The sequence below is a fragment of the Pseudorca crassidens genome, chromosome 3 (genome assembly GCF_039906515.1).
Source record: "Pseudorca crassidens isolate mPseCra1 chromosome 3, mPseCra1.hap1, whole genome shotgun sequence".
In the NCBI taxonomy this organism is placed as follows: domain Eukaryota; kingdom Metazoa; phylum Chordata; class Mammalia; order Artiodactyla; family Delphinidae; genus Pseudorca; species Pseudorca crassidens.
Genome location: NC_090298.1, coordinates 127647566 through 127672102, shown reverse-complemented (window position 1 = coordinate 127672102; position 24537 = coordinate 127647566). Strand labels below are relative to the sequence as shown.

The window sequence follows — 24537 nt, the reverse complement described above, 5'->3', positions numbered from 1 at the left end:
CAGCTTCTTTAGTCTGTATAGAGGCGAGTCCTAGCCTTGCCTCTGTCACAGATACAACCCCCTCCAATTGCTCTGCCCTCCTCAGCACTGACTAATGTTAGGGAGGCTCTTGTAAAGATCACTGGTCATACAATCAAGACCCTTGGGCCTGGCTCTGCCCCTGGGAACCTGGGGTGATCCCTTGCCTCTCCAGGCCTCAGTTCCCCTCTGAACAAGGAGGAGGCTGTTCTAGGTGATTCCTGCCGCCCCTTCTAGCCCTGGCGCACCGCTCTGTCTGTCTGTTTAGGCAACGGCTCCAGAACCCATGTGGCAGGCGGGGGTAGGGGAGGTGGGCCGTCCTGACCCACAAGGAGAGGAAGAAAGAAATGGAAGACAGAGACAGCTTTGGCTGTGGGGAGAAGGGGAGGCGGAGGGAGGGGAAGGAGGAGACACAGGAGGAGGAGGGACCGCGGGGTGGAGGGCGAGACCCAGCCCAGAGCTCCGAGTGGTTTCCTGTTACCAGGCTCTAAACCCCGCACATTCCTGCAGACCTTCAGACTGCCCGGAGCTCTCGCCTGCTGCCTTCCTGCCTGCCACTGAGGTATGCAAGACCCCTGCCCTGCCCGTCCCTTCTCTAGTCCCATAACCCCTGCACTCTGGTTCACTCCTCAACTTTGTGTACAGGGGAGGGGAAGCTATGCCGGGAGGTCTCTTGGATCAGAGACAGGGATGTGCATCTCCTTTGCTCCATCATTGCTCTCCTTAAGGGACCACGGACTTGCTGCCTGTCGCTTTTCAGGATAACTTGGTCTCCCTTTTAGGTTCGCAGAAAATAATCAGACTGTCTTTGAGGGAGTCTTTTCTCTCCGTCTCTCTCTGTGTCCGTCTCTCTGGTTTCAGAGGCTGCCTTTACAAATGTGGCAGCCTCTTCCTTTCCTGGGAATCTGATCTGGGCACAGCTGCAAGAGGAACCGGCCGGCAGCAGAGTCTGCCCTGCTTCCCATTCCAGAAGAAGAAACTTCCTAGACTTGGTTCTTGGTCAGTGGCTCTGTTTTCCAAAAGAGACTTTGCCTGAATGATACATTGATCTCTGGAAGGCAAAGGGGGAGTCTTCATTTTTAATCAGCACCTCTGGGAAGGCTCCTGTTTTCCTGGAATTTCTACCCTCTCAAACCCCGTCCTCCAACACACACACACACACACACACACACACACACACACACACACACTCACACACGCACTGATTCCGGTGCCATTCACCCTGAAATAGCACTATCAGACAGTCAGTTTTATCCTGGGTTCCCTGGGGTGTAAACACAGGAAATGGTCAGCAGTAGCCGTCTGTGTATCTAGATCTGAAGACCCCAGACATCTGATATGGTCCAGCTGAGGCACTGGGTCTGATGGGAGGCTGGGTGGGGGGATGTGCTGTAAAGAGTGGAAGGGAGGAGGAAAGATGGAGAGGGTTCCAGGGCAACCTTCTCACACCTTGCTATGAGAAGCTCAAACGCTACACAGGCTGGTGTTAGGTCTTCTTCGGTCTACGGCTCCACTGGCTGGTTGAGAAGTGGACTTCCTGAGTCCCTGAGGACACCGAGAGAAAAGGGGGCATTGGGGGAGGCATGTCTTCTAGGAAGCCCACTCTGCCCCAAAAGAAACAGAGAGACACACATTTTCCTCCAGAAAATTCTATTCTATGCAGAACACATAGAGAAAGTGTTTTCTCTGGGGTTAAACTTCTATACACCCCAAGTGCTGACAGTAGGGTGAGAAGCACATCAGAAGCAAGGTGGCAGACCGAAGGCACACATTTTATGTGTGATCTTAGGTAAGTGTCTCCTCTGGGCTTAGTCTCCCTGTCTGTGAAGTAAGAGGGGTGGACTTGATTGATGGTCTTTGGGGTGCCCGGCGTCCTCTGAAACTTTCAAAGGAAGGTCTCTTAAACCAGAATCCACGGACTAGCTTTTGAATAGGCTTAAAGGCACCTGCAAGCCCCTTAAATTTGTATATACAGTAGTGTGTGTGTGAGAGAGACAGAGAGAGACAGAAAGAGGCAGAGACAGCAGCAGTGTAGAAGAGGGTGTTCACAGCCTTCGGTCTTAACATATTCTCAAATGGATGCTGACCCTCCAGGTAGCCGGAGGGCATGATGTGGAAGATGGAGTGGGTGGGTACTGGAAGCAAAGGTGTTTTTGCAGGAGGATGAAAAACTGAAACGGGAGTGGTTGGGGGAAGAGAGAGTTAACTCAGCCATCAGCTGCCACATCGACAAAGCCTGGAGCGGAGGGAGGGAGGGTGGGGAGGAAGGGGGCGGTGCCTGGGGAAGGAATCAACTTTTGAAACTTTTTCCAAGTCCCACCCACCAAAAGGCTCTTCTTTGCTATGACTCACTCTATGAGGAATGCGAGTTGCCACGGCAACCTTTTTTTCAGGGTCTCTGCCTGCTGGCTGGGGACTCTAGAAACACTTAGAACATCAAGCTCAGTCTGAATGTCCCCCACTCCACTCTGTCCCCAAACACCAGGACAGCAAACTCTAGGTCCTGCCCGTCTGATCTCCCAGCACCCCAGGGCAGCTGTGAGGCTGGGATATGCTTCCCGCTTCCTAGACAGGCAACTTGAAGACCTGAGGTTCAATTCTACCTCTGCCTCAAAAGTGCCATTTGACCTTGAACTAATGGCTTCTCCTTTCTGAGCCCCAGGTTCCTCTTTGGTTAAAAAGCAATAACAGCACCACCTCAAAGGGATACTGTGTGGACAAAACAGGGTGATGCACAGCGAAGCACTTGCTACACTGTGGCCCTCCCACTTAATCAGATGGGTTTTTAGAACTGATGAATTTATGGCACCCAAAGAGTTGAAATCATCCCCAGCTTTTTTGTCTGGCAGCTTCATCACCTTGGGGTTTGGATATAACTTCCCTTTACTAAAAGTGCCGACAGGCACATTTAAACGAAATAAGTATTGTTCAAATTCTTTTGATTTGGGCATCTTCTTATTTCCCAAGAGTGTTGTACCCTCCAGTGTGGAAAGAGCATTGGCCAAGGCAATGGCAGAGGTGGATCCTAATTCACAGTGAGTGACATTTGGAAAGACACTTCCCCTCTCTGGACCTCAGTTTCCCAATCTATTAAATGGGGAATGTAACCTAGATGGTCTCCAGGTACCCCTCCAGCTCTGAAGTCCTGTGAACCTAAATGCCAGGTGCTGCTTTCATTAGAAGGAATAGTTGGGCTACATTTTTAACACCTCCTGGCCCCCTAGTTGAAAAGGAAACAAGAGAGGATGGGCTAGGGGGTCTTGGGTTACATAACAGTCCTGCTAAAATCTTTATCCATCTCTAGAGACTTGTCAACCAATAGCATGGCTGGGGTTTGCTATTCACAAGAGCAGTCTTCCTTGCTGAAAATAAGCTATAAATAGAAAAGGATGGTGGAGGAAAGAGCTGAGGATGTGAGGTAAACAGGAAAACATTTTATTTTTGAGGTTATTTAGATAGGTAGTTATGTGTGCAGAGATAAAAAACCCACGAGGATGCCAAATATATAAACATTGATTTCACCAACAGGCACCCACTGGCATAGCTAAAAATAAATGTCTCAATACATGAGCAGACACAGAAGGTCATGCACTCAAAGCTCTCCCTGAACGATACCCTGACTCCCAGACAAGGCCCAGGTGTCCATTTTGATGCATATGCAAACTCTGACCCTCACCGACACAGGCTGAAACCGACAGATGCCGGGTCAAGTAGACATGCACAGAGTCGCACACACAGCTTCACGCAGAGGTCCTCAGGGCCATAGGTCACTCATACAGATACACAACTGCTGTTTGTAGCCACACACGTATGTGCACAGCCAGCTCTAACTATAGGCCATGGCAGGGAGACAGACTCCTGACCGCCTGTTACATATTACAGACAGAAATTGAGACTCAGGAAGGGAGAATAACTCACTTAAGGTCACACAGCAAACTGTTGCCTGAGCCACACTTTCAGATGTCTGGAAACATCCAGATGTTCAATGCGTGCTCAGTTTGTTTCATCTGAGCAGGCTGGCATCCTCCATACACTCCTGCCTCTAGAGGCAATGAGCCCCGCGAATAGTAAGTGATGAGCAGGACTTCTTTCTCTCCTTTGCTGGCCTGCCATGGCCTAAGCCAGCCCGCATGGCTTTGTCATCAGGGCAGCAGGATGTGGCTAAGGGGTGGCTGCTCATTTGCTTCCTGCTGGCTCCCTCCCTAACCTCCTCTAAAGGAGGAAAGGGAAGGCTGGAGCTGAGTTTTCAGCCAACCCTGGGGATGAAAGAAATTACTTTTTCTCTACAGCACAGAGCCTGGGTCCTGACCCCAACCCTGAACTCAGGGACAGCTGGGCTGTGCAGGCCCAAGGCCAGCAATCAGTGACTTGACAGAATTATTTAGAAAAACAGCCTCCTTCTCACCCAGAAGATGTCTTAGACAGGAAATTAACTCTGCCCTCACTCATCAAGCTATAGAGCTTGATATCTATAGGGAAAATACAAATGGAAATAGCAACTCTCTCCAGAGCTGGGTTCTTTCAGAAACTTGGGATTAACCCATCTCATCTGTGGATCCTTCTGGGCCATCTTGTGTTGGTCATAGCCTTAGGATCCTGACTTGATCAGATGAAAAATTAAAAACGCAAACATCTGGATGTTTCTGAACATCTGGGAAGTTTAGCTTGCCATCTGACCTCGAGTGAATTATTTTCCTTTTCTGATCCTCAGTTTCCCTATGTCTAAAATCAGGAGCATGGCAAAGAGATTTCCCAGGGCTTGACAATGCCAGTCCATTTGTAGCAGCTGCCAGAAGAACTGTGTTCAGGATTTGAATGCCACTCTGGACTTTAGAGGAAAAGGTCGTATGATTGATTAGTAATGTCTGCCACATGCACAGGAGGGGCAGGTGGAGGCATATATGCCACAGATTTGCTATCTTTAGGATGTGACAGCCTGGACACTTTGATGTTATTTTTCATCCCCTTCATTGTGGTCACCCAGATGCAGCAGTGGCCCCTAGGGGGAGCCAAGAAGGAGAGTCTGAAGCTCCACCCTGGGGCCTCTCCTAACCATGGTGAAACGTGGCATCTCAGATGTGTTTATAGAACCTCAGTCAGATTGATTCTAGTCTCACACTCTGGGGCTACTTCTGAGTTGCCTCTGAAGCTTTTCAAAGCTAGGCTTGAGCACTCATAATACCCTAAAAGTTTCCCTTAGCTTCTTCCCTTCCAGCAAGAAATGTTAGAAGTGGAAGCAGGGAGTCAAGGGGCAAGTTGGGAAAGGTGGTATTCTGAAAGATTTCTGCCTCAGTTGACTCAGAATGTTAGGGCTGAAAGGAACCTTAGGGACCCCCTGGCCCCAAGGGCTTCAAACTCTGTTCATGAAAGAACCTAGAGGCATTCCAAGGTGTCTCAGGGGGTGTCCAAGTGTACAGGATTTCCAGCCCCCATCTCAACACCGCTTTCACCTGCTTTTTTTTTTTTTTTAATTTCAAGCTAATTCATTGAATAGATAATAGTACACTCACATGTTCAACAAATGCAACAGGCTCTTAGCTGTTTCAGATTTGCACTTTGGCAGAAGACTTCATTGAGAGAAAGAGCTCCTGGCTTGTATGTTGAATACACTGGTCTAAAAGATCCCCCTCATTGTGCAGAGGAGTGGCACTAGGTGAGGTCCAGGGAGTAGAGGAGCCTACCCTAACCTGCATGGTGAGCTGGGAGCAACATGGCCAAGACTCGAACCCAGGACCCGACTTCCACATCACCTCTGACTGGCTGCGTCTGCTCCCCCGGGGTGTGAGTGCCCATGTGGCTACACTGGCCGTGATGGTGCCTCTCTGGCCTGGCTCAGCCCTCCTTCTGAGTCCCAGCTCCCGGGCGGGCCTGGCTCACTCACGGGGTTCCTTTATTAGCCTCTACACTTGTTTTCCTCTCTTTGGGCTTGTTTACCAGGAACATGTGTTTTTTTGGAGCCCTTGTTTGCAAGCCAAACAGTGGAAGCAAGACGCCTGGTTTGCGTCAGCAGCTCAACTGAGAGGGCAGCCTGGGGCCGGCTCTGTCACTGTGCCCACTGGGGGCTGGGCTGGTGTGCCTGAGACCAAGAGGAGCAATGTCTCCTTTCTCCACCCCAACACCTTTTCTCCCTGGGCCACAGACAAAGAGCTGGTATTCTTGGCCTGGATTTTCAAGGGGGATGGAGATTCTGGGATCTTTGGATTTTAAGATGCTCTTCCATTGCTAACCTCTTGTATTCTCTCGGGCAAATCACCCATGAGCCTTTCAGCGTAGGTGTGTTATTTGCATTTTACAGATGGAGACATGAATTGAGGCCCAGAGAGGGAAAGTCACTTTCTGAAGGTCACACAAATGCTAAGTGGCAGAGCCAGGATTTGAACCTGTATATTCTATCTCCAGAGCCCCTGGGCTTACCTTTCTACCATACTGACTCTATAAAAGTTGATAACCACCCTGTCTCATATGGTAGCCACTAGCCACATGTGGCTACACAGATTTAATTAAAATGAAATACAGTGAAAACTTCAGCCCTTCATTTGCACTAGCAACATTTCAAGTGTTCAATAACCACTGGTGGCCAGTAGCTACCATATTGGACAATGCAGATATAGAATATTTTCATCATCTCAGAAAGTTCTATTAGACTGCATTGCTCCATAAACTCTTCTACTCAAATAAGATTTGATGATTGCATCTCACATTCTGTGTTTCATGTTCTTAGGGGTCTATGATTCTAAGACCCACGATCTAAAATTTTATGATTCTGAGATTTTCCCCAGTTCTGACGTTCAGGGACTTTTCAGTGTCCAGCGAGAGCCCAAAGGAGGCCCGTTATATTTTGAGGGAGATGAACTGGGGGCACTGGCTGTACTTTTCCATCCCCAGAGAAGTGACCTCAGCTTCGGGTCCTGCTGGCAGCCAAGGATGGGTTTTCAGCCATCTCCAGAGCAAATAAAGGCAAAAGGAAGGGACTGGATGTACGGAACGGGAGGCAGGACAGGCGGCGGGGTGGGAGTGAGCGGTGTCTGCATCTGATGACCACTGAGCCAAGGGAAACACACCTCCTGCCCCCCTCATCCCCCCACCCCCCCCAGGCTCCTTTCCTTCCCTGTAACTTGGGCCAGTTCGCAGCCCAACTGGGCCCCCTTCAGGTGAGCACCTAGGGAGGGAGCTGCCACAAAGGGAAACTGTGTGAGGTGGAGGGCATGCCAGTGGCAGAGGGGGGCAGCCTGGGTCCTCATTCAGCCCTGCCGCTCGCTCCCTGGGGCTCTGGGCAGGTTTATTCCCCGGCTCCGGCTCTGGGCCTCAGCCTTCTCTCCTGTGTTAGAAGGCAGAAAGACATGCCTTCAGCCCCCAGTGGGATGCCGGATTATGAAGACATTTTGAAAAGGATAAACACAGGTGTCATTACAAACTAAAGAGATACAAAGAAGGGAGTTTTCATTTAAAATTGCTCATTTATACAAAAGTATTTTTATTTTCCCTGGGCACGCCAGACCTAGGTTTGATTGGCAAAGGATGGGTACACAGCTGATAATTTCTGGATGCTGGGGTTTGACCCTGTGTTCTGACCTTGCTGGCATTACTGATGCACCCCCTTAGCTTTGCAAGATGGGTGCCTTGCCTCTTCGGCCAGTGATGGTTTACAGAATCTCCAAGAGGGAGGTCATAGGTATGCAGGGAGTATGGTCGCGCATCCGAGAACAGTCCAGCTGCCCCCCTTCCCTCCCATCCCATCATCTGGAGGGAGAGGGTTCTGGGACTGGTGAGGTAGCACTGGGCACTGGGCAAAACCTCAAATTTGGAGAATAACTCCTCCTCCAAGATTTCGTGTCCTTTTCTTAACACTCTCGCTTTCCGCTTTTCTCTCCCACCCCACTCCCATCTCCGAGCATGACCCCTGTGAGGCCCAAACCAACGCCACGGGAAGGGAGTTTATCAGCTTGGAAGGGGCCTGAATGTTGCATGACTTTCTCCCTCTCAACCTCAGACTCCTCATTGTGACAGCAGGACTCAGAGCCCTCCCATGCCTGCCGGTGTGTCAGAGGCTCCAAGGGGACAGAGGACTATATGGGAGGCCTTTAGAAACAATAAAGTACTGTAAGATGTAGAATTATTTTTCTCTTCCGGCTGCAGCACCAAGGATGGGGGTGGCAGAAAGGGTCAGTGTCTCCCTGGGAAAGAGCGCAGGTGGTGAGGCAGGACAGACAGAAGAGCTGACCCACAAACCCTTCCCTGGTCAAAGATGAGCAGTTCCTCTGCTCATATGAAGGACACAGACTCTGGAGACATCAGTCTTCCTGGCTCTCCAACCTGAAGCTTATTTCATTTCCAGTCCTAGTTGGGCTGTTTCTCTAAGGATATGTCTTCTCTGCAACTGGAGCCCAGACGAGATGACTTTTTTTGTTCCTGCTACGAGTCTCACTTTGACCCTTCAACTTCAAACAATCTCAGACAAGCCCTTCATTCATGCTTCCTCTCCTGTTCCCTTCGTCCAAAGCCACATATGGGCGTTGTTTTGCTTGTCTCTTCCAAATGTGGAAGGAAGAAGGGAGATTTTTCCACCTCAAGGCTTGCGGGGAGAGGGGGGAAGAAAAGCATACAGCTGTGTGAGGGGAGGAACGTTCCCAAAACTGCCTGGAAGGGGAAGACTGGATTCCTCTGGGAGTTGGGGACATCGTGACGCAAAGCCAAGCTCCCAGGTTGATATTTTAAAATTTCTGTTGGTTTTATTTCTTGTAAACTCGATGAAATAGTGAGGTTTAGTGTCTATTTCAATCCACTACGGGACCATTATGAAGTCTGCCCTTCCCCTGTCTGTTTCCCCAAATACCATAATCCAAGTTAAAATGGAGGATATCAGAGGGGAGGATGTATGCCTAGACCAGCATATGCTGTGACAGTTTAAGGGCATCTTAAGGGCCCAGGCTACCACCGCAGTGTTCACCTAGTCTAACCCTCTCAACAGAAGGGGGAACCAAGGTCTAGAGAGGATGAAGGATTGAACCAATACACCAGGTTAGTATTTCGACAGAATCAGAATCCCTGGTATTTAGTTCCAAGCCAAGTGTTTCTTCCACGATGCCAGGGTACCTCCCACCAAGGTGCTTGGTCAGTTGAGAAGTCTTGGGAGGAACTAGGGATAATGGGACTCATATGGAAGTTTTTGGGGACAAACGAGGGAAGATACGGTTGTTGCTCACCTTGGCTAAAAGCTGCTTGGGGGCAGAGGGAGCATGCTTGCCTTCTGTGGCCACAGAAGGACCATCAAAGTAGACCAGGAGAAGCTTGAGGGAGGCAAACTGAACAGTATAAGGAAGACCTTTCTAAAGCCATTTGCAAACGGAAGTCCATTCAGTTAGAACAAGAAACGAAATGTCCCCACCATAGTTCCTCAGTTAGGGATGGCATTTTGGCAGTGAACCATCAGAGGAGATTCTGTTCCAAGATGCCTTCCGGTCATGAGATTGTTAGAGTCGAGAGCTCAGCATCTAGAGGAAGGTCACAGCAGTGACCAGGGCAGGAGAATTTTCTAGATCTCAGCTAACATCCTTTAACCGTGAAGGGGAAAGGGAAGGTACCATGCAACATATGTAAGCATTTGGATATTAGTTCTCACACAGGATCCAGAGAAGTACCATCCTCCTGGGTAAATGGAGGAAAGTATGGCCACAGGTTCCACTGGGCACACTCAAAAACTATTGTTCTTTGTTTAGAATGTAGATCTCATTGTCTCAAATTGGCAAGAGGTTGCTGCCCATTAGCTTCTCTTATTAGAGATGGGAAGGAAGCAGAAGGAAGAGGAGGGGAGGAGGAGAGTTTGGGGTATAGGAAGAAAACAATCCTAGAACACCAGGGATTGAAGGGACCCTTGAACGTGATCTGGTTCAGCATTGCCCAGACTTGACGAATTAGCCAATCACCTTTGTCGAATCACTTTTTAAAAATTTAAGTAAATGCATTGAGGGGACTTCCCTGATGGCGCAGTGGTTAAGAATCCGCCTGCCAATGCAGGGGACACGGGTTCGAGCCCTGGTCCGGGAAGATCCCACATGCCGCAAAGCAACTAAGCCCGTGCGCCACAACTACCGAGCCGGCACTCTAGAGCCCGTGAGCCACAACTACTGAGCCTGTGAGCCACAACTACTGAAGCCCGCACACCTAGAGGCCGTGCTCCTCAACAAGAGAAGCCACCGCAATGAGAAGCCCGCGCACCGCAACCAACAGTTGCCCCCACTCACTCCAACTAGAGAAAGCTCGCGTGCAGCAAGGAAGACCCAACCAGCCAAAAATAAAAATAAATAAATAAATTTTAAAAATAAATAAATAATAAATGTATTGAGAAAGGAGACTTAAGATCACTACCATAAATGGAAAAATCTGTGTACCTTTGTCATAAATAGAAGGAAACTATAAAACTAAACACAAAGGAGACAAAACAAATTTATTGAATTCCAGCTGGATGTAGTTTCCTGTGGAGGCTCTGAGCCAGAGGCATACTCTCGGTTCAAAAGGGATGAGTGTTAGGTGTTAAAGACACATTAGCACCAAACTGAGACTCTCTCATATAATCAGGATTGAAAGAGAAATGAGTAGAAGCAACTTACTCCCGTGTCTTTCACCATCCTTTAACATGGACCACCTAAAATTACCTTGCATATCACAGGAATTCAGCGTCAAGAACTCTCCATCGAGCATCCTCCCCCTTGGGGACTTCCCTGGCGGTCCAGTGGTCAAGACTCTGCGCATCCAATGCAGGGGGGTGCGGGTTCGATCCCTGGTCAGGGAACTAAGATCCCAAACAAAAAGAAACCTCCCCCTCACTGAACTCTCCGTCTCTCTCCTCCCCACAGGGTTCCTAGCACCATGAGGGCCTGGATTTTCTTCCTCCTTTGCCTGGCCGGATGGGCCTTGGCAGCCCCTGTAAGTACCTAAAGGTCACATCTGTTTGGTCTTACCTCCCATCACCAGCCCAGGGGCATCGAATCTGCCAGCCCTAGATGCTCAGAAGGGACAGAGACTTCCCCATCTTGATTTAACTGTCTAATTTAAAAAAAAAAAATGTTTTTTCTTTAATAAGCTCCGAAGTAAAAGTGAATGAGGACCATTGGGTGGAGATTCCAGAGAAGAGAGATTTCCACGTAACATGAAGATGCATTTTTTAACAATCAGAGCTTCCCAGAAAGGGACTAGAATTGCTTTAGAAGGAAGTGACCTGTTTGTCATATGAGGAATTCTAGCAGAGGGCGGGCGATGCTGATGGGGATGATGCTAGAAGGGATTCAAGCCACAGAGAGAGGGCTGAGTTAGTTTCTGAATCAGTGAGGGCTACTTGGTGGCAAGCAACAGACTCCAGTCTGACTAAATTAGGAGGGAAAAGGATATAGGGGTAGATTATAAAATCCAAGGCCTTGGGGAGAACTAGAAAAGGGCAGCTCTAGGATCTGGGAGGTAAGATCTAATGGACGGTCATGGAGGTAAGATCTAATGGACGGTCATGGAGGTGTTGCCATTTGAATGTCTCTACTTCGACAGTTTTCACATCTTGAGAAAATGTGCCAAGAAGATTTAAAAAATTCAAAGAGAGCCAATCTAGTTGAGCTTGGGTCCTGGGCCTGCTTCTTGGCCAAGGGACTGTGAGGCACCTTGACTGACAGGCCCTCCAAGAATCGCATGGAGAGGGCCAGCAGTGGTCATCCAATGCTACGCTGGAAGCTGTGACCAGAAGACGGAGGAAGAAACGTGAAGCGGGCAAAGAAAAGTTTTCCACCTATGATTCCCTCACCCTCTCTTCACTAGAAGGTGTGATGATGGTAGATGCTGGCAATCCTGATCAGGCAGTGAGATTTTGGCAAAAGATCTGGCAAGTCAGCATCACTTTTAGAAGAAGCCCCAGCCAGCCAGGCACCTCAAAGTCATATGCTATCTTGCTTCTTCTAACTCCAAGTTGACTCCAAGAAGGAATCGCCAAATAATAATAATAATGATGATGATATCATGCTTGTGGGGAAGATAATGACCTCTGTTAAAATTCAGTGTTCATCCCCTCTGGGTCTCAGTTTTCCCATCTGTAAGATGAAGGGAGTTGTTCTGCATTAGCGGTTTTCACACTTCATGGGAGCCTAAGCGGCAGAAATGTTTTTCCAAGCCAAATCTTAGAAGCTCCAGATAGGGCTTCCCTGGTGGCGCAGTGGTTGAGAGTCCGCCTGCCGATGCAGGGGACACGGGTTCGTGCCCTGGTCCGGGAAGATCCCACATGCCGCGGAGCGGCTGGGCCCGTGAGCCATGGTCGCTGAGCCTGCGCGTCTGGAGCCTGTGCTCCGCAGGCCACAACAGTGAGAGGCCCGCGTACCACAAAAAAAAAAAAAAAAAAAAGAAGCTCCAGATATAACTATAAAGGGAGGTGCTCCAGAGCCCCACAGGGCCCCCGTGTTTGGCTTCTCCTGTGCCTCATCCCTGCTCACAGAAGTCCCTGAGGGGCTCTGCTCATTGGAGACCCCCAAGTGCACAGCCTTGGGGGTCTCCAACGAGCCGCTCTCCTAACTCCCCAGCTTTAGAGGTCCAGGCCGAGGCACTTCAGCAGTGAAGCTGGCCTCGGCCCTGACCTCTCCAAACCCCATTTTCACTTCCCAACAGCAACAGGAAGCCCTGCCTGATGAGACGGAGGTGGTCGAGGAAACCGTGGCTGAGGTATCCGAGGTAGGTGGGGAGGGACCCCAGACCTGCGGCCCCTCTTTGCCATCTGCTCCCTGAGAAAGCCAAACAGGTGCTGTGGGTCTCCTGCTGGAACGGGCGCAGCACAGATGTAAATCCTGTGTGTCCCCCAATCCTGACACCCTCCTGAATGCTCCCCAAACCTTCCATGGAACCTAACAGTTGGGAGCTATGATTTTGAATTTTGTTTACTTTTTAAGCCGTGGGACATTTTTTCGTAGATGATCGCCCACGGTCTTCCCCATATGTCAAACAGATGAAAGAGGAGCTGCTCTGGTGTGGCTGGAAGGGTGGAGAGCTTGGCACCCCCTCTTGCTCTGACCCCCCCTGGCGGCCTCTGAGGCATCTCCCTAGAGCTCTGGGGCCCTAGAGGCACAGCGGCCTGTAAGATTCAGTCTCACTTCTGGACCTGGCAATTGTGCTCTCTGTGACCTGGGCCCAGTGCCCCTCTCCAGCTTGTCTCTCCCCATCCCTTTGTGGGTACCTGAGGCTCCAGGCAAGCGCCCTCCAGGCTTTGCCCCTTCCTTGCAGGTCTGGGATGGGAGTAGGGCCATTTGACTCATTCTTCCCCCTCCACCCCAGGTACCTGTGGGAACCAACCCCGTCCAGGTGGAAGTAGGAGAATTTGATGAAGGTCCTGAGGAAGCCGAGGAGGAGGTGGTGGCTGAAAGTAGGTCCCTTCCCCGTGTCTGGTCACATGAAGCCTCTGCCCTCTGCCACCTGGGCCTAAAGCGTGGGCCCAGCGTGCATGAAGTTCCTTCCCAAGGAAATGCAGGGTGGGGTCCTCGCTGCAGGATGGGCCGTGGAGGAGAAACTGCCTTGACTGAAAGGTTGGGATTATTTTCTGGAATCTGGAAAGATCTATTTATAGCCAGGCCTTGAGTGTCAGGAAGGGAAGTTCTCCAGCTGCAAATGGCCTTCTCCCCTTATAGCCCTTTACTGTAATTCCAAAGTTGGGTTTCCCATTCCCACTGAGATCCCCAGTCCCATCTGGTCACTCGATGGCCCCAGAAGCTTTCACACTCGTGAGCTTATTTGATTTTCACACAGCCGTGGGGAAATAAGTCCTGGAAACCTGACATAACTCATATAAGCCTACCCGTGGAGTTAGCGCCAGGGCCACAGCAATGACCCAGGGCCTCTGGCTCCCACCCACAGTGCCAGCATTCCCATCCCACACAGTGGAGATGCTCCGTACCCCAGGGGCTAGTAGCACAGACTCTGGAGGCAAAGCAAACAAGGCTTGCCTCCAAACCCCGCCTCTTTCTGTGATGCCCTCCGACAGCCTGCGAAGCTTCTCTGAGCCCAGCTTCCGCATGTCTTACTTGGGGAAGGGTGAAGATGGTAGATCCTTGCCCCAGGGCTGTCAGAGGATTATGAGATAAAGCAGAAGCGCCCTTGGCCCAGGGCCTAGCAGGGCAGGCATCCAACAAAGCATGACTATGATACCCCAGCCAAGCACCAGGAGGAAAAGGCTAGACGGGCTCGCATCCTGAGGGCACAGAATATTCTCATTGGAGCAGAGGGGCGTCTACTGAGTCACGTTCCTTCCCCTCCACGCCCCTCATCCAGTGTTTATCAGACACAGGCAGGCTCTATTGTTCAGTGTGGGCCTTGGGGCTCTGCTCCCTTTTCCGTTACAGCCGCTCAAGTCTGTTTTGTTGGGCCTCACAGCTCCCTGGCTCCGTGACAACAGCTGACTTCCCAAGTCATTCTAGAAAGTCTATTCTAAAATCCCAAAATGCCTTGCGATGACTGATCCACCGACAGCTGAGGACACAATGGTTGCTTCCATCCTTGGGGGAGCTATATGGTACCTGGCGCTCCTGGGTCCCAGACTGAGCCCCCAGCCCCCCAAGTGTGCCTGGCCCTGACCTCAGACTGAGTCTCTAATCCCCAGACTGAGCCAACCGCTCCCCTACATGCCCATTGCTGGGTTCAGCAGAAGAGAAGGGAGGACGCAGGGCTGCTCAAAGCCCGAGTGGGGGCCACAGCCTAGGACTTCTGTCCAAGGATCCACTGTGGGGTGGGGTGGACGTGCTAGCCCGGGTGATGCTAACCGGGTGCCCTTGCGCTCTACCAGACCCCTGCCAGAACCACCACTGCAAACATGGCAAGGTGTGCGAGCTGGACGAGAACAACACCCCCATGTGCGTGTGCCAGGACCCCACCAGCTGCCCTGCCCCCATTGGCGAATTTGAGAAGGTGAGCCCTGAGGGACAGGGGCAGGGTGGGGGGCTGGGGTCCTCAGAACACAGAGCATCTGCCCAGAACACTGCTGGCTTGGTGGTCCCACGGGGCAGCTCCAGTCTCAGAGGTCCCCTCGCTAGGTGTATTCACAGCAAGTGAGTCGGAGGGGAGGCTCTTCCCGTCACTGGACTCTCCAGCAACCACCAGGAATTGACGTGACGCCACCAGCTTCCAGCTCTACTCAGACTCCAAAGGGAATGAATGCATCAACACCGCCAGGCACCGAGATAGGGGCTTTCTATGTGGGAGCAGCCTGGCAAAGCAGCAGGTCTGAAAATGTGCATTCTGGGTCAGACTGAAGGCTGACACCAAACCCCATCGCCACCACTTGTTAGTGTGGGATCTTAGCGATGTTCCACTCCAAGGTTTCTCACCTCTAAAAATGGGACAGAAATAGACTTTATCTCATAGGGCTATTGTGGGGACTTGTCAGATGATGTCTGGTACTTAGTAAGTTCTCAATATGTGCTATTTTTAAAAATCTTTCAAACCTGTTCATTGCACCTCCAATAGGACTCAACCATCCATCCATCCATCCAACCAAGTAAATACTTATTGAGCACCCATGCATGTCAACCATTGTGCTAGTGGTAACCTAGCTCAGGGCAACAAATCGAGTACCAGTATCATTCCCACAACCTCCCACCTGGCTTCTCCATCTTCAATCTCTCCCCAGTACAGCTTATTCTCTGGGCTCCAAATTTTAGCATCTTTGTCAACTCTCCCCTCCTTGTCACCCCTTCACCCCCTACCACACTGGTCACCAATGCCCATCAGTTCTCCCTCTGCAGTGATAATATAAGCAATAAGCGTGTGCAGGATGTTCAACGCAAGGCTCCCCTCCTCCTGACACAGCCACTTACTCTGCCACTGCCTTTGTTCAGCCCACGGCATCTCTGCTCCGCCACCCACTCATGCAGAGATTCGCTAGGAGGACCAACATAACTCAGCATACAGTTGCACTCACCGCTAAGACTTAAGGGTATGTAGCTGGATGAAAAGGGAACAAGATACAGGCAGAGTGTGGAGGAATCCATGCACAGTCTTGCTTACTCTTCCCCCTGCCATGAGGGGTCTCACAGAACCCACTCTTTCCCCAGCTACAAAGATGAGATGTAGCCACATGTGAGCAAGTCTTCTGCCCAAGGAAGCCCTTTAGAGACTCAGCACCCAACGTTTAACTGAGGGCTAGTCACACAGACATCCTCTCCCTAGCATGTACCCGAAGTCCAGACTCCAAGCAGGAAAACCGATGTTCAGCATGAACCATATTATTTGTACAAGCAATCTAGGCACAGTGCGCCACTTTCATCATTGTGGACAGTTTTCTAACAGTGCAGGGAATTGTTCACCAGCCACGTTTTCAGACGCCAGCCAAGGGCCAACCTCATAAGCACGCCTTTCTAAGGATAACAATCCCAGGCCTGCTGTATTAACTCTTCTGCACACCCTGCGCTTTACCCATCCTCACCTTCAATTCATCCTTTCCATATCTCCCAGGTTTGCTTTCCCATGTCTCAGCCCTGACTCAGTCATACCACAGCTCAGAGACCAGCAGTGGCTCTCAGCATGGGCTGAACATTGGCCTGGGAGCCCAAAGAGTAGATTCCTGTCCGGGCTCCACCACTAACTCACTGTATGACCCTGGGCTAATCACGTTCCTTGCCTGGCCTTCAGTGTCCCCATCTCTGAAATGGGCAAGGATGGCAGTACCAGCGAAGGGCTCTGGGAATGAGTGTGACGCCCTCTATGCTTTGCCGCCAGGTGTGCAGCAATGACAACAAGACCTTCGACTCTTCCTGCCACTTCTTTGCCACCAAGTGCACGCTGGAGGGCACCAAGAAGGGCCACAAACTCCACCTGGACTACATCGGGCCTTGCAAGTGTGAGTCTCTCCTCGGACCCTGCCGAGCCTCCCATCTCAGGGAGGAGGCACTGAACTGGCACGGATGCTGGCTCTGCCACTCCTGTGCTGTGTGCTCTTGGGCAGATCTCTTCCCCTCCCTGAGCCTCAGGGTTCCCACTTATAAAATGAGATGATTGTCTACGAATAGGTATCTGCGTGCAGGACACGTCCAGGGAAGAACTGAACAGTTGTGGGAGCACAAGATCAGGGAGGATTTCTGGAGCCTCTCACTAGCATCCGAGACAGCTCATTTCTTTCCTGTAAAGATGAGGAAGTTCTTCTATAGGGCTAACCACAATCTTTCCTGCTTCAACATGTGAAGCAAAAGTGATGTTCTACCTGGGCCTATAAAGTGTTTTAAAACTACTTGAATTTGGGGCTTCCCTGGTGGCGCAGTGGTTGAGAGTCCGCCTGCCGATGCAGGGGACACGGGTTCGTGCCCCGGTCTGGGAAGATCCCACATGCCGCGGAGCGGCTGGGCCCGTGAGCCATGGCCGCTGAGCCTGCGCGTCTGGAGCCTGTGCTCCGCAACGGGAGAGGCCCGCGTACAGCAAAAAAAAAAAAAAACTACTTGAATTTGAATGCTTTAAAATTGGGGCAAGGCTGTCAGTTCCCCTTAGGCCCTGTTACTCAATATTGTCATATCCTTGGCCATTTTACTCCATTACATTCCTGTCTGCCTGCATAAGACATATGATTCACCACCTTCTCCTAGAAACCTGGGAGCCGGGTGTTTGGCGGGAGGGATGCCAGGGTGTCGTCGGGCCCTTTGTTAGTGATCCCAGGTGCAATCTCAGCTGGCCGAGGCTTCTGCTTCACCGTGGCTGCCTCCCTATCATCTGAAACACCCGGGGCCACCTCTGCTCCCCTCCAAGACAACATCCACGTGGTGTGTCTGGTACATTTGGCACCAGATGACCCTGGGGAGGGCCCCTCACCTGCCTCAGGTGTGCAGCGTGCAGAAAGGTGGAGGAGGGGGAATGAGGTTCTCCTGTGGTCAGCCCTGCTCTCCCAGTTACGGGGCCCAGGGTGTGAAATGAGAAGGCACAGCCTAGAGAAGGAAGGCAGCGGGAGGAATGCTGGTAGGAATTCCTGGGCAGTGAGACTGACACACGTGCTGAGAGGCTCTCCCGTCCTCTGGGGCGTATCACTCACTCCCTCCAACTCCTAGCATCTCCCACCCATATCTTCTCTTCCATTCCCCAGATGCTGGTGAAGAAGGTTGTGGCCCTAATCACAAGAGGGGGCTTTCCATAGGTGAAAGGATGAGGGAAGGATGGACCCCTAGGCCCTCAGGCACCCACATGCTCTGGTGCTGGATGAGGCTCTGACAGTGTGGCCTTAGTCAAGCCCCTTCTCTCCACACGGACCTCTAATAAGTCCAACAAGAGGGAAGACTTGGATGAAATCTCCAGGCCTGACATTCTGGGATCCTAGGTTCCAAAGACCAGGATGGAATCGTATCGCTAAGAATGTTCTGGTGATCAAGCATACCTGAATCCCCACCCCAGCTAAGCGGGGCCTATGGGTGGATGCTATCCCTCAGTATCCCAGCTTCAAACACCTCTCAAGAGGCAACATCATCATCGAGGGTCCTGGCCTCTGTTTTCAGGGCGCAACACCCAGAAAAATGCAAGAGCCATTGGAGGGAACCATTTCCCTCCGCAGATCAGATGAAGGTCAAGGGGACAGCAGACGTGCCCTTTGCACTTGCCCATTTGCAGAGTATTCTTCCCCCCACACAATCTCTTTTGTTCAAAATGTGTGAAGACACTGTGGCCCAGAGAGGCTGAGCCCTGTGCTTCAATCAAGGTCGCTGATTGAAGCTTCTTGCTGGAGGAGGGCGTGGGGCGTGGGGCAGGGAGGGCCGCCCAGCCAGCATGTTGGCCCTCAGGCAGGGAGAATCAGGGTCTGTGCTGACCATCCTTGTGTGTTGGACCCTAGACATCGCTCCCTGCCTGGACTCTGAGCTGACTGAATTCCCCCTGCGCATGCGGGACTGGCTCAAGAACGTCCTGGTCACGCTGTACGAGAGGGATCAGGACAACAACCTTCTGACCGAGAAGCAGAAGCTGCGAGTGAGTGTGGTACCTTTTCCTCCTGTCCCAGGGCCCCTGAGCTGGACACCTCCTGGCCCCAGGCTGGCTGGGATCCACAGTCCCATTCCTAGATCTAGACCCCCAAGTGTAAGCCCACATCCCCACTCCAACGAGTGCCTGTCTTCTGGGCGCTAGGACACAGACTCCTCCTTGCTGCCTTTGAAGGCTCCTAGAGTACATTCACGCCTTAAAGGCTCTGAGGAGTCCTGTAACAAAAAGACCTGCTGGGCTTCCCCGGTGGCGCAGTGGTTGAGAGTCCGCCTGCCGATGCAGGGGACACGGGTTCGTGCCCTGGTCTGGGAAGATCCCACATGCCGCGGAGCGGCTGGGCCCGTGAGCCATGGCCGCCGAGCCTGCGCGTCCGGAGCCTGTGCTCCGCAGCGGGAGAGGCCACAACAGTCAGAGGCCCGTGTACCGCAAAAAAAAAAAGACCTGCTCACTTTGTCTCCATAAGAGACATAAATAACTTTATTCCCTTTTCCTTCTGAGTCTATGGATCTTAAACTTTAATGGACACACCAAGCACTAAGAGTACTGATAAATGCAACTTCCTGGGCCCCGCCTCAGGCCCACTGAATCAGTGTCTCTGTGAAGTGAGCCCCAGGAAGCTGCATCTGAACATACTCCCCAGTCATTCTGGTGTGGCGGCCCTACGGAGAGCCCTTTGAGATCGCCCCAGGCCTTCATTTTTGTGGTCGAGATGCTGGTACCCATCTACGCCACTTCCTTTCCTCATTTTGAACCGTGGCCTTGGCTGGCGTCCGCCAGCTCTGGCCTCCTGTCAGAGGGGGGAGGGGCCTTGACTGGTCTGCACAGCCTCCCCGGACTCTGTCCCACGCGTCTCTGCTCCCACAGGTGAAGAAGATCCACGAGAATGAGAAGCGCCTGGAAGCCGGGGACCACCCCGTGGAGCTGCTAGCCCGGGACTTTGAGAAGAACTACAACATGTACATCTTCCCTGTGCACTGGCAGTTCGGGCAGCTGGACCAGCACCCCATCGATGGGTAAGACCCCAGGCCCTCCGGATCCCGGGGAGTTGCTCTGGCTTGGCTCTGGAGTGGACAGTCATGGGTCAGCGTTGCTAGGTGCACTAGATGCGGTCAGAAAACCTCCCAGTGGCCTCTGCTGCTCCCAGCCCTAGAGCCCACGGTTTGCCTAAGGGCTGTGGCAGGAAGGGACAGGTGTAGGAGAAAGGATGCAGGACCAGGAGGGAAGAAAGCCATGAGACACTCCCTCCTGCCAGAAGAGGCAGAAGCTATAGGAACTGAAAAGCCGTCCTTAACCCGGTGAGTGTTGGCCTGGGGTATCCATTCATGAAGGGAGAGCGAGCTAGGAAGGAACGCCAGACTCCTCGGGGCGGCAGAGCCAAGGTGGGGCGGGCTGTGTGCTCACGGTCCTTCAGCAAGACCCTGAGACCCAGCCCTAACAGGGCAAACCGGCCCTGGAAGTTCTCAAGAAACTCACAGAGCCAGCCCCATCCCCAAGGCAAGCCCTTGGTTTGATTGCAATGAGTTAGGAAGTGCTGTGTAACTGCCCTGCAGGATAGGCAGGGAGTTGGTCAGTGAACAAACACTGAGTGTCTATTACACGCCCAGCACGATGCTAGGCAGGGGATTGAACAGTAATCGGAACTGACATGGCCCTTGCCCCCATGGAGCTCACACTCTGGGTGATGATCAGTTTTTTCCCAATCGAAGGAAAAAGTAAAGAAGGCTCCTGGAAGTTGCAGGCGGAAGCTGGTGCACCTAGAGCTGAGCAGGGGTGGTCACCCTCACTACCGCCTTCCGGCCTTCTTTTGCTGTGTGTTCTTGGAGCAGCACGAAAAGGAAGGCCACCCTGCTCGCACGCTGTGCCCAGGGATGCTCCCCTCGGGGAAGCTCACCGCTCCCTCCTGGTCCAGCCCCTGTGCCTGGAATCTGCCCACCCTGTGGGTGATCCCGGGGGCCTGGGGTCTCCTGAGCACTGGGAAACTCCCTGCTGCTTCTCTCCCAGGCTCTTTCCGTGGCTGGGATCCATCTGAGTCATACTGTGGCGGGGAGGGCAGAAGTCAGGGGACATCTGGAGCTCAGGCTGAGCGAGGAAGGGGCCAGGAGGGAGGCTTCTGGATGGAGCTGCAAGGACTGTGAGTCTGGGAAAGCTCTTCAGGCTGGGTCAGGGGATCCATCCTTCCCCTCTCCTTGTCCCAGAGCTGCCTGGTGACCTTGCTTGAGTCCCCGCCCCTCTCTGGGGCTCAGTTTTCTCACTGGTATACAATGAAGCGGGGGATGGTTCAGTTCAAACATTGTGTGATTCCTTGCATGAGTTGGGTGGGGCAGGAGGGCCTGGGGTTCAGAGAGATAATTGGAGTCAAGTTGTAGTCCCTTGGGGAAGAGTGTTTTTTCAGGAAAACGAATTGAGGGCTCTGGGGAACAAGGAAAAAAAATCATACATGTGCTCTGGAGTCCAGGCCAGCTGGAAGGACAGTGGGAGAGAAATCAAAAGGCCTGCTTCTTACACATGACACAGTGTACAAACAATAAAGTTCCGTCCACCCTCCCTGCCAATCCCAGTCTCTTCCCACGCTCCTCCCCGGAAGTCAGCACTTTCTTCATTTTGATGCATCTCTTTTTAGCCTCTTTAATGTGCATTTGCAGCTGTAAAAACATGTGTCCACAGAAAACATGCATCGTTGTTCCATACCAGATTTTGATCTACCAATAGCAGAAATGCTGAATATTTTCAGTTTAAGTTTCTGTGCCCTCAACTCTTAGCCAATTAGGAAACCCATGCACCAAGAGACCTGTGTTATGAACCCACGGACATCAGAACAGAAAGGGCCCTTAGACATTATGGTCAACCCCTCCCCCTTTGAGGGAGGGGCAAACCGAGGCTCAGGGTGGGGCAGGGCTGTGCTCTCAGAAACACAGCAGGTCAGTGGCAGAGCTGGAGGGAGACCCAGGATTCTGGCTTCTCATCTCGCATTGAGCATCCTTGCCTTTGGCCCCGAGGGGCAGGCTCCCTGCCCCTGGCTCCCCATGCAGGGGTGTGGGGCTTTCTCAAGCTCTCAGGCTCTCCCCACCTCATCCCCTGCAGGTACCTGTCTCACACCGAGCTAGCCCCACTGCGTGCGCCCCTCATCCCCATGGAGCACTGCACCACCCGCTTTTTCGAGACCTGTGACCTGGACAAGGACAAGTACATCGCCCTGGACGAGTGGGCCGGCTGCTTCGGCATCAAGGAGAGTGAGTGTCTGGGCAAAGGGGCCGCCGTCCTCTCCCTCCCTCTTCGCTGCCCTCTCTGCCCATCTCTGCTCTCTGTGCCTCATTAACTTCTGTCTGCTCTCCCTGCCTGGGTGGGCCTCGCTCTCTCAGGCAGCTTCCTGATCCTTCTCTGTCCATCCATCGGTGTCTCCTTCTCTCTCCCTTCCTCGAGCATCAGCTCTCACTCTGTGTGTAGCACTACTTTGGGAACTGACAGGCACCTAGAGAGGAGACAGGGAGCGTAACTTGGCAGTGGGTGGAAGTGACAAGGACCGGCCAGGGAGGGGGAGACCCAAGTTCTCAGTCATAGGCTCCCTGGTTGACCTTGGACGGATCACCTGGCCCCTGGTCCCGGGGATGGGTGGGATCCGCCAACTCTCTGGGAAGCACATCTCCATCAACACCGACCTCCAAGTCTAACGCTGCTGCTTCTTGCTTTACAGGGGACATCGACAAGGATCTTGTGATCTAAAGCCACGTCTCCACCTGCAGAACCAGATTCTTTCTCTTTGACCTTCCCCCTCCTGTTTTCCCCAATGTTTAAAATGTTTGGATGGTTTGTTGTTCTGCCTGGGGTCAAGGTGCTAATATAGACTTAAATGAATACATTAACGGTGCTAAACATGGAAATTTTAACCCAAGTCATGACATTCTTAGCTGTAACTCAGCTAACACGGCCTCTTACTCATCTACTAACGGTCCCACTTTTGTCTTAACCTTTGCACCTCTCTGCCCATCGTCTTAGTGGCATATAGGTGGAAATTTTGATCTGTTCAAGTCTGCCTTCAACACACGTTGCATCTTTAGATTTTCACTTTTCTGTTTGAAACTAATACTCACTGTATCAGACTTTGTGTTAATTTTATTTCAGGGTATTGGCTGCCAGGGGGGTCATCCCTACGTGGCCTGAAGTTGGGCAAAGGGAAGTAATAGACATGTGATGTTGGCAAGGATGTTTCTGGGGCTAGAGGATCAGTGGTGGGGAAAACCTGCAGAACCCACCAGCCAGAACCGTGGATAACAAATCTTGTTTGCCCGGGGCTGAAACTGAGAGAAAGAACCCAAGACTGTGTTCTGGGAATACATAAACTCTCACGTCAACCCGGTTCCTCACCATTCCCCACCCCCCTCACTTTTCAGTGCTGTTTCTTTTCATATTAGGCTGTTTGTTCAAACTTTTCAGAGCCGTGGACCATCAGTTCTCTAGAATCCACCACACCTCTGGGGGACAGATCACCACATTGTACAGGGCTGCTCCCCTCTGAACTGTCTTTGGGAGATGCAGGAGCAGGAGGGTGTTTCAGCCAGAAAGGCCAAAATCAAGAAGAGAGGCTCAGAATGTTGGAAAACAGAAAAAGTGCAGTTGGTGAATCGGTTTTGTTTAGGGTTTTTTTTTGTTTGTTTTTTCCTCTTTTTTCACATCTGGATGGCTGTCATGAGGGATCTTTCCTGTGGTTGCCAGCACGTTCCTCCTCTTCTCCCCCACCCCTCTCTTTTCTTTCTATTAATCAAAAGAAACTTCAAAGTCAATGGGATGGTCGGATCTCACAGGCTGAGAACTCGTTCACCTCCAAGCATTTCATGAAAAAGCTGCTTCTTATTAATCATGTAAACTCTCACCACGATGTGAAGAGTTTGACAAATCTTTCAAAATAAAAAGTACTGACTTAGAAACGGCCTTCCTGAGTGATTTTGCATGTGTCTTAGTGACCTCATTTCCCTGACACGCCAACACATGGACATTCGTGTCCATACACAACTGTACAAATGCTAAGTTTTGCAAACACACTTTTCTGCTTTTGTACACACACATGCACACACACACAGGCTTGCTTATACACAGGGAATGCACGGTGCTTATAAGCACAGATTTAGCTTACTCTTAATTTTATGACCTGGGGGCTGACCTTTCTCACGACTGCACTTCATTATCAGAGTACCAGGCTAAGCAACTCTCTCCCTTCACTAACCACTCACTCATTCATCCATCCATCCATTCAATAGATGTTTATGACATACCTACTCTGGACAGATCCCATTCCAGGTGCTATGGGCACAAATGTGGCAAAGCAGACAAAGCATTTGTTCTTCTGGCTTTTACAGTCTAATATGGAATGGGTTAAAAAATGTACAAATAAATATAAATTACAAGAGGTGATAGGTACACTGAAGGGAGAGTATAAGAAACCAGGAGTGTGTGTCACAGGAGGACACAGGATTATACTAGAGTCCCACTATCCCACATGGTAGCTACCACCCATGCATGGCTATTGAGATTTAAATTTAAATTAATTAAAATTTAAAACTGAGT

The 24537-nt window shown here is 51.4% G+C and overlaps 1 protein-coding gene across 1 annotated transcript; it reads left to right on the top strand.

Moving 5' to 3' along the window:
- The first annotated feature begins 423 nt into the window (after window positions 1-423).
- SPARC (secreted protein acidic and cysteine rich) lies at window positions 424-23900 on the top strand. Its single transcript, XM_067732322.1, has 10 exons — window positions 424-580; window positions 10872-10941; window positions 12655-12717; window positions 13315-13402; window positions 14816-14937; window positions 16747-16867; window positions 18833-18966; window positions 19843-19991; window positions 22060-22208; window positions 22670-23900. Exons 2-10 carry the CDS (start codon window positions 10885-10887, stop codon window positions 22696-22698), a joined length of 912 nt encoding a protein of 303 aa, XP_067588423.1. The 5' UTR covers window positions 424-580; window positions 10872-10884; the 3' UTR covers window positions 22699-23900.
- Window positions 23901-24537: the final 637 nt, after the last annotated feature.

Coding starts and splice junctions, on each gene's coding strand:
- SPARC (XM_067732322.1), top strand. CDS start 10,885: ATGAGGGCCTGGATTTTCTTCCTCCTTTGCCTGGCCGGATGGGCCTTG. Junction 12,718..13,314: donor CCGTGGCTGAGGTATCCGAG/GTAGGTGGGGAG, acceptor CCTCCACCCCAG/GTACCTGTGGGAACCAACCC. Junction 22,209..22,669: donor CTGCTTCGGCATCAAGGAGA/GTGAGTGTCTGG, acceptor CTTGCTTTACAG/GGGACATCGACAAGGATCTT.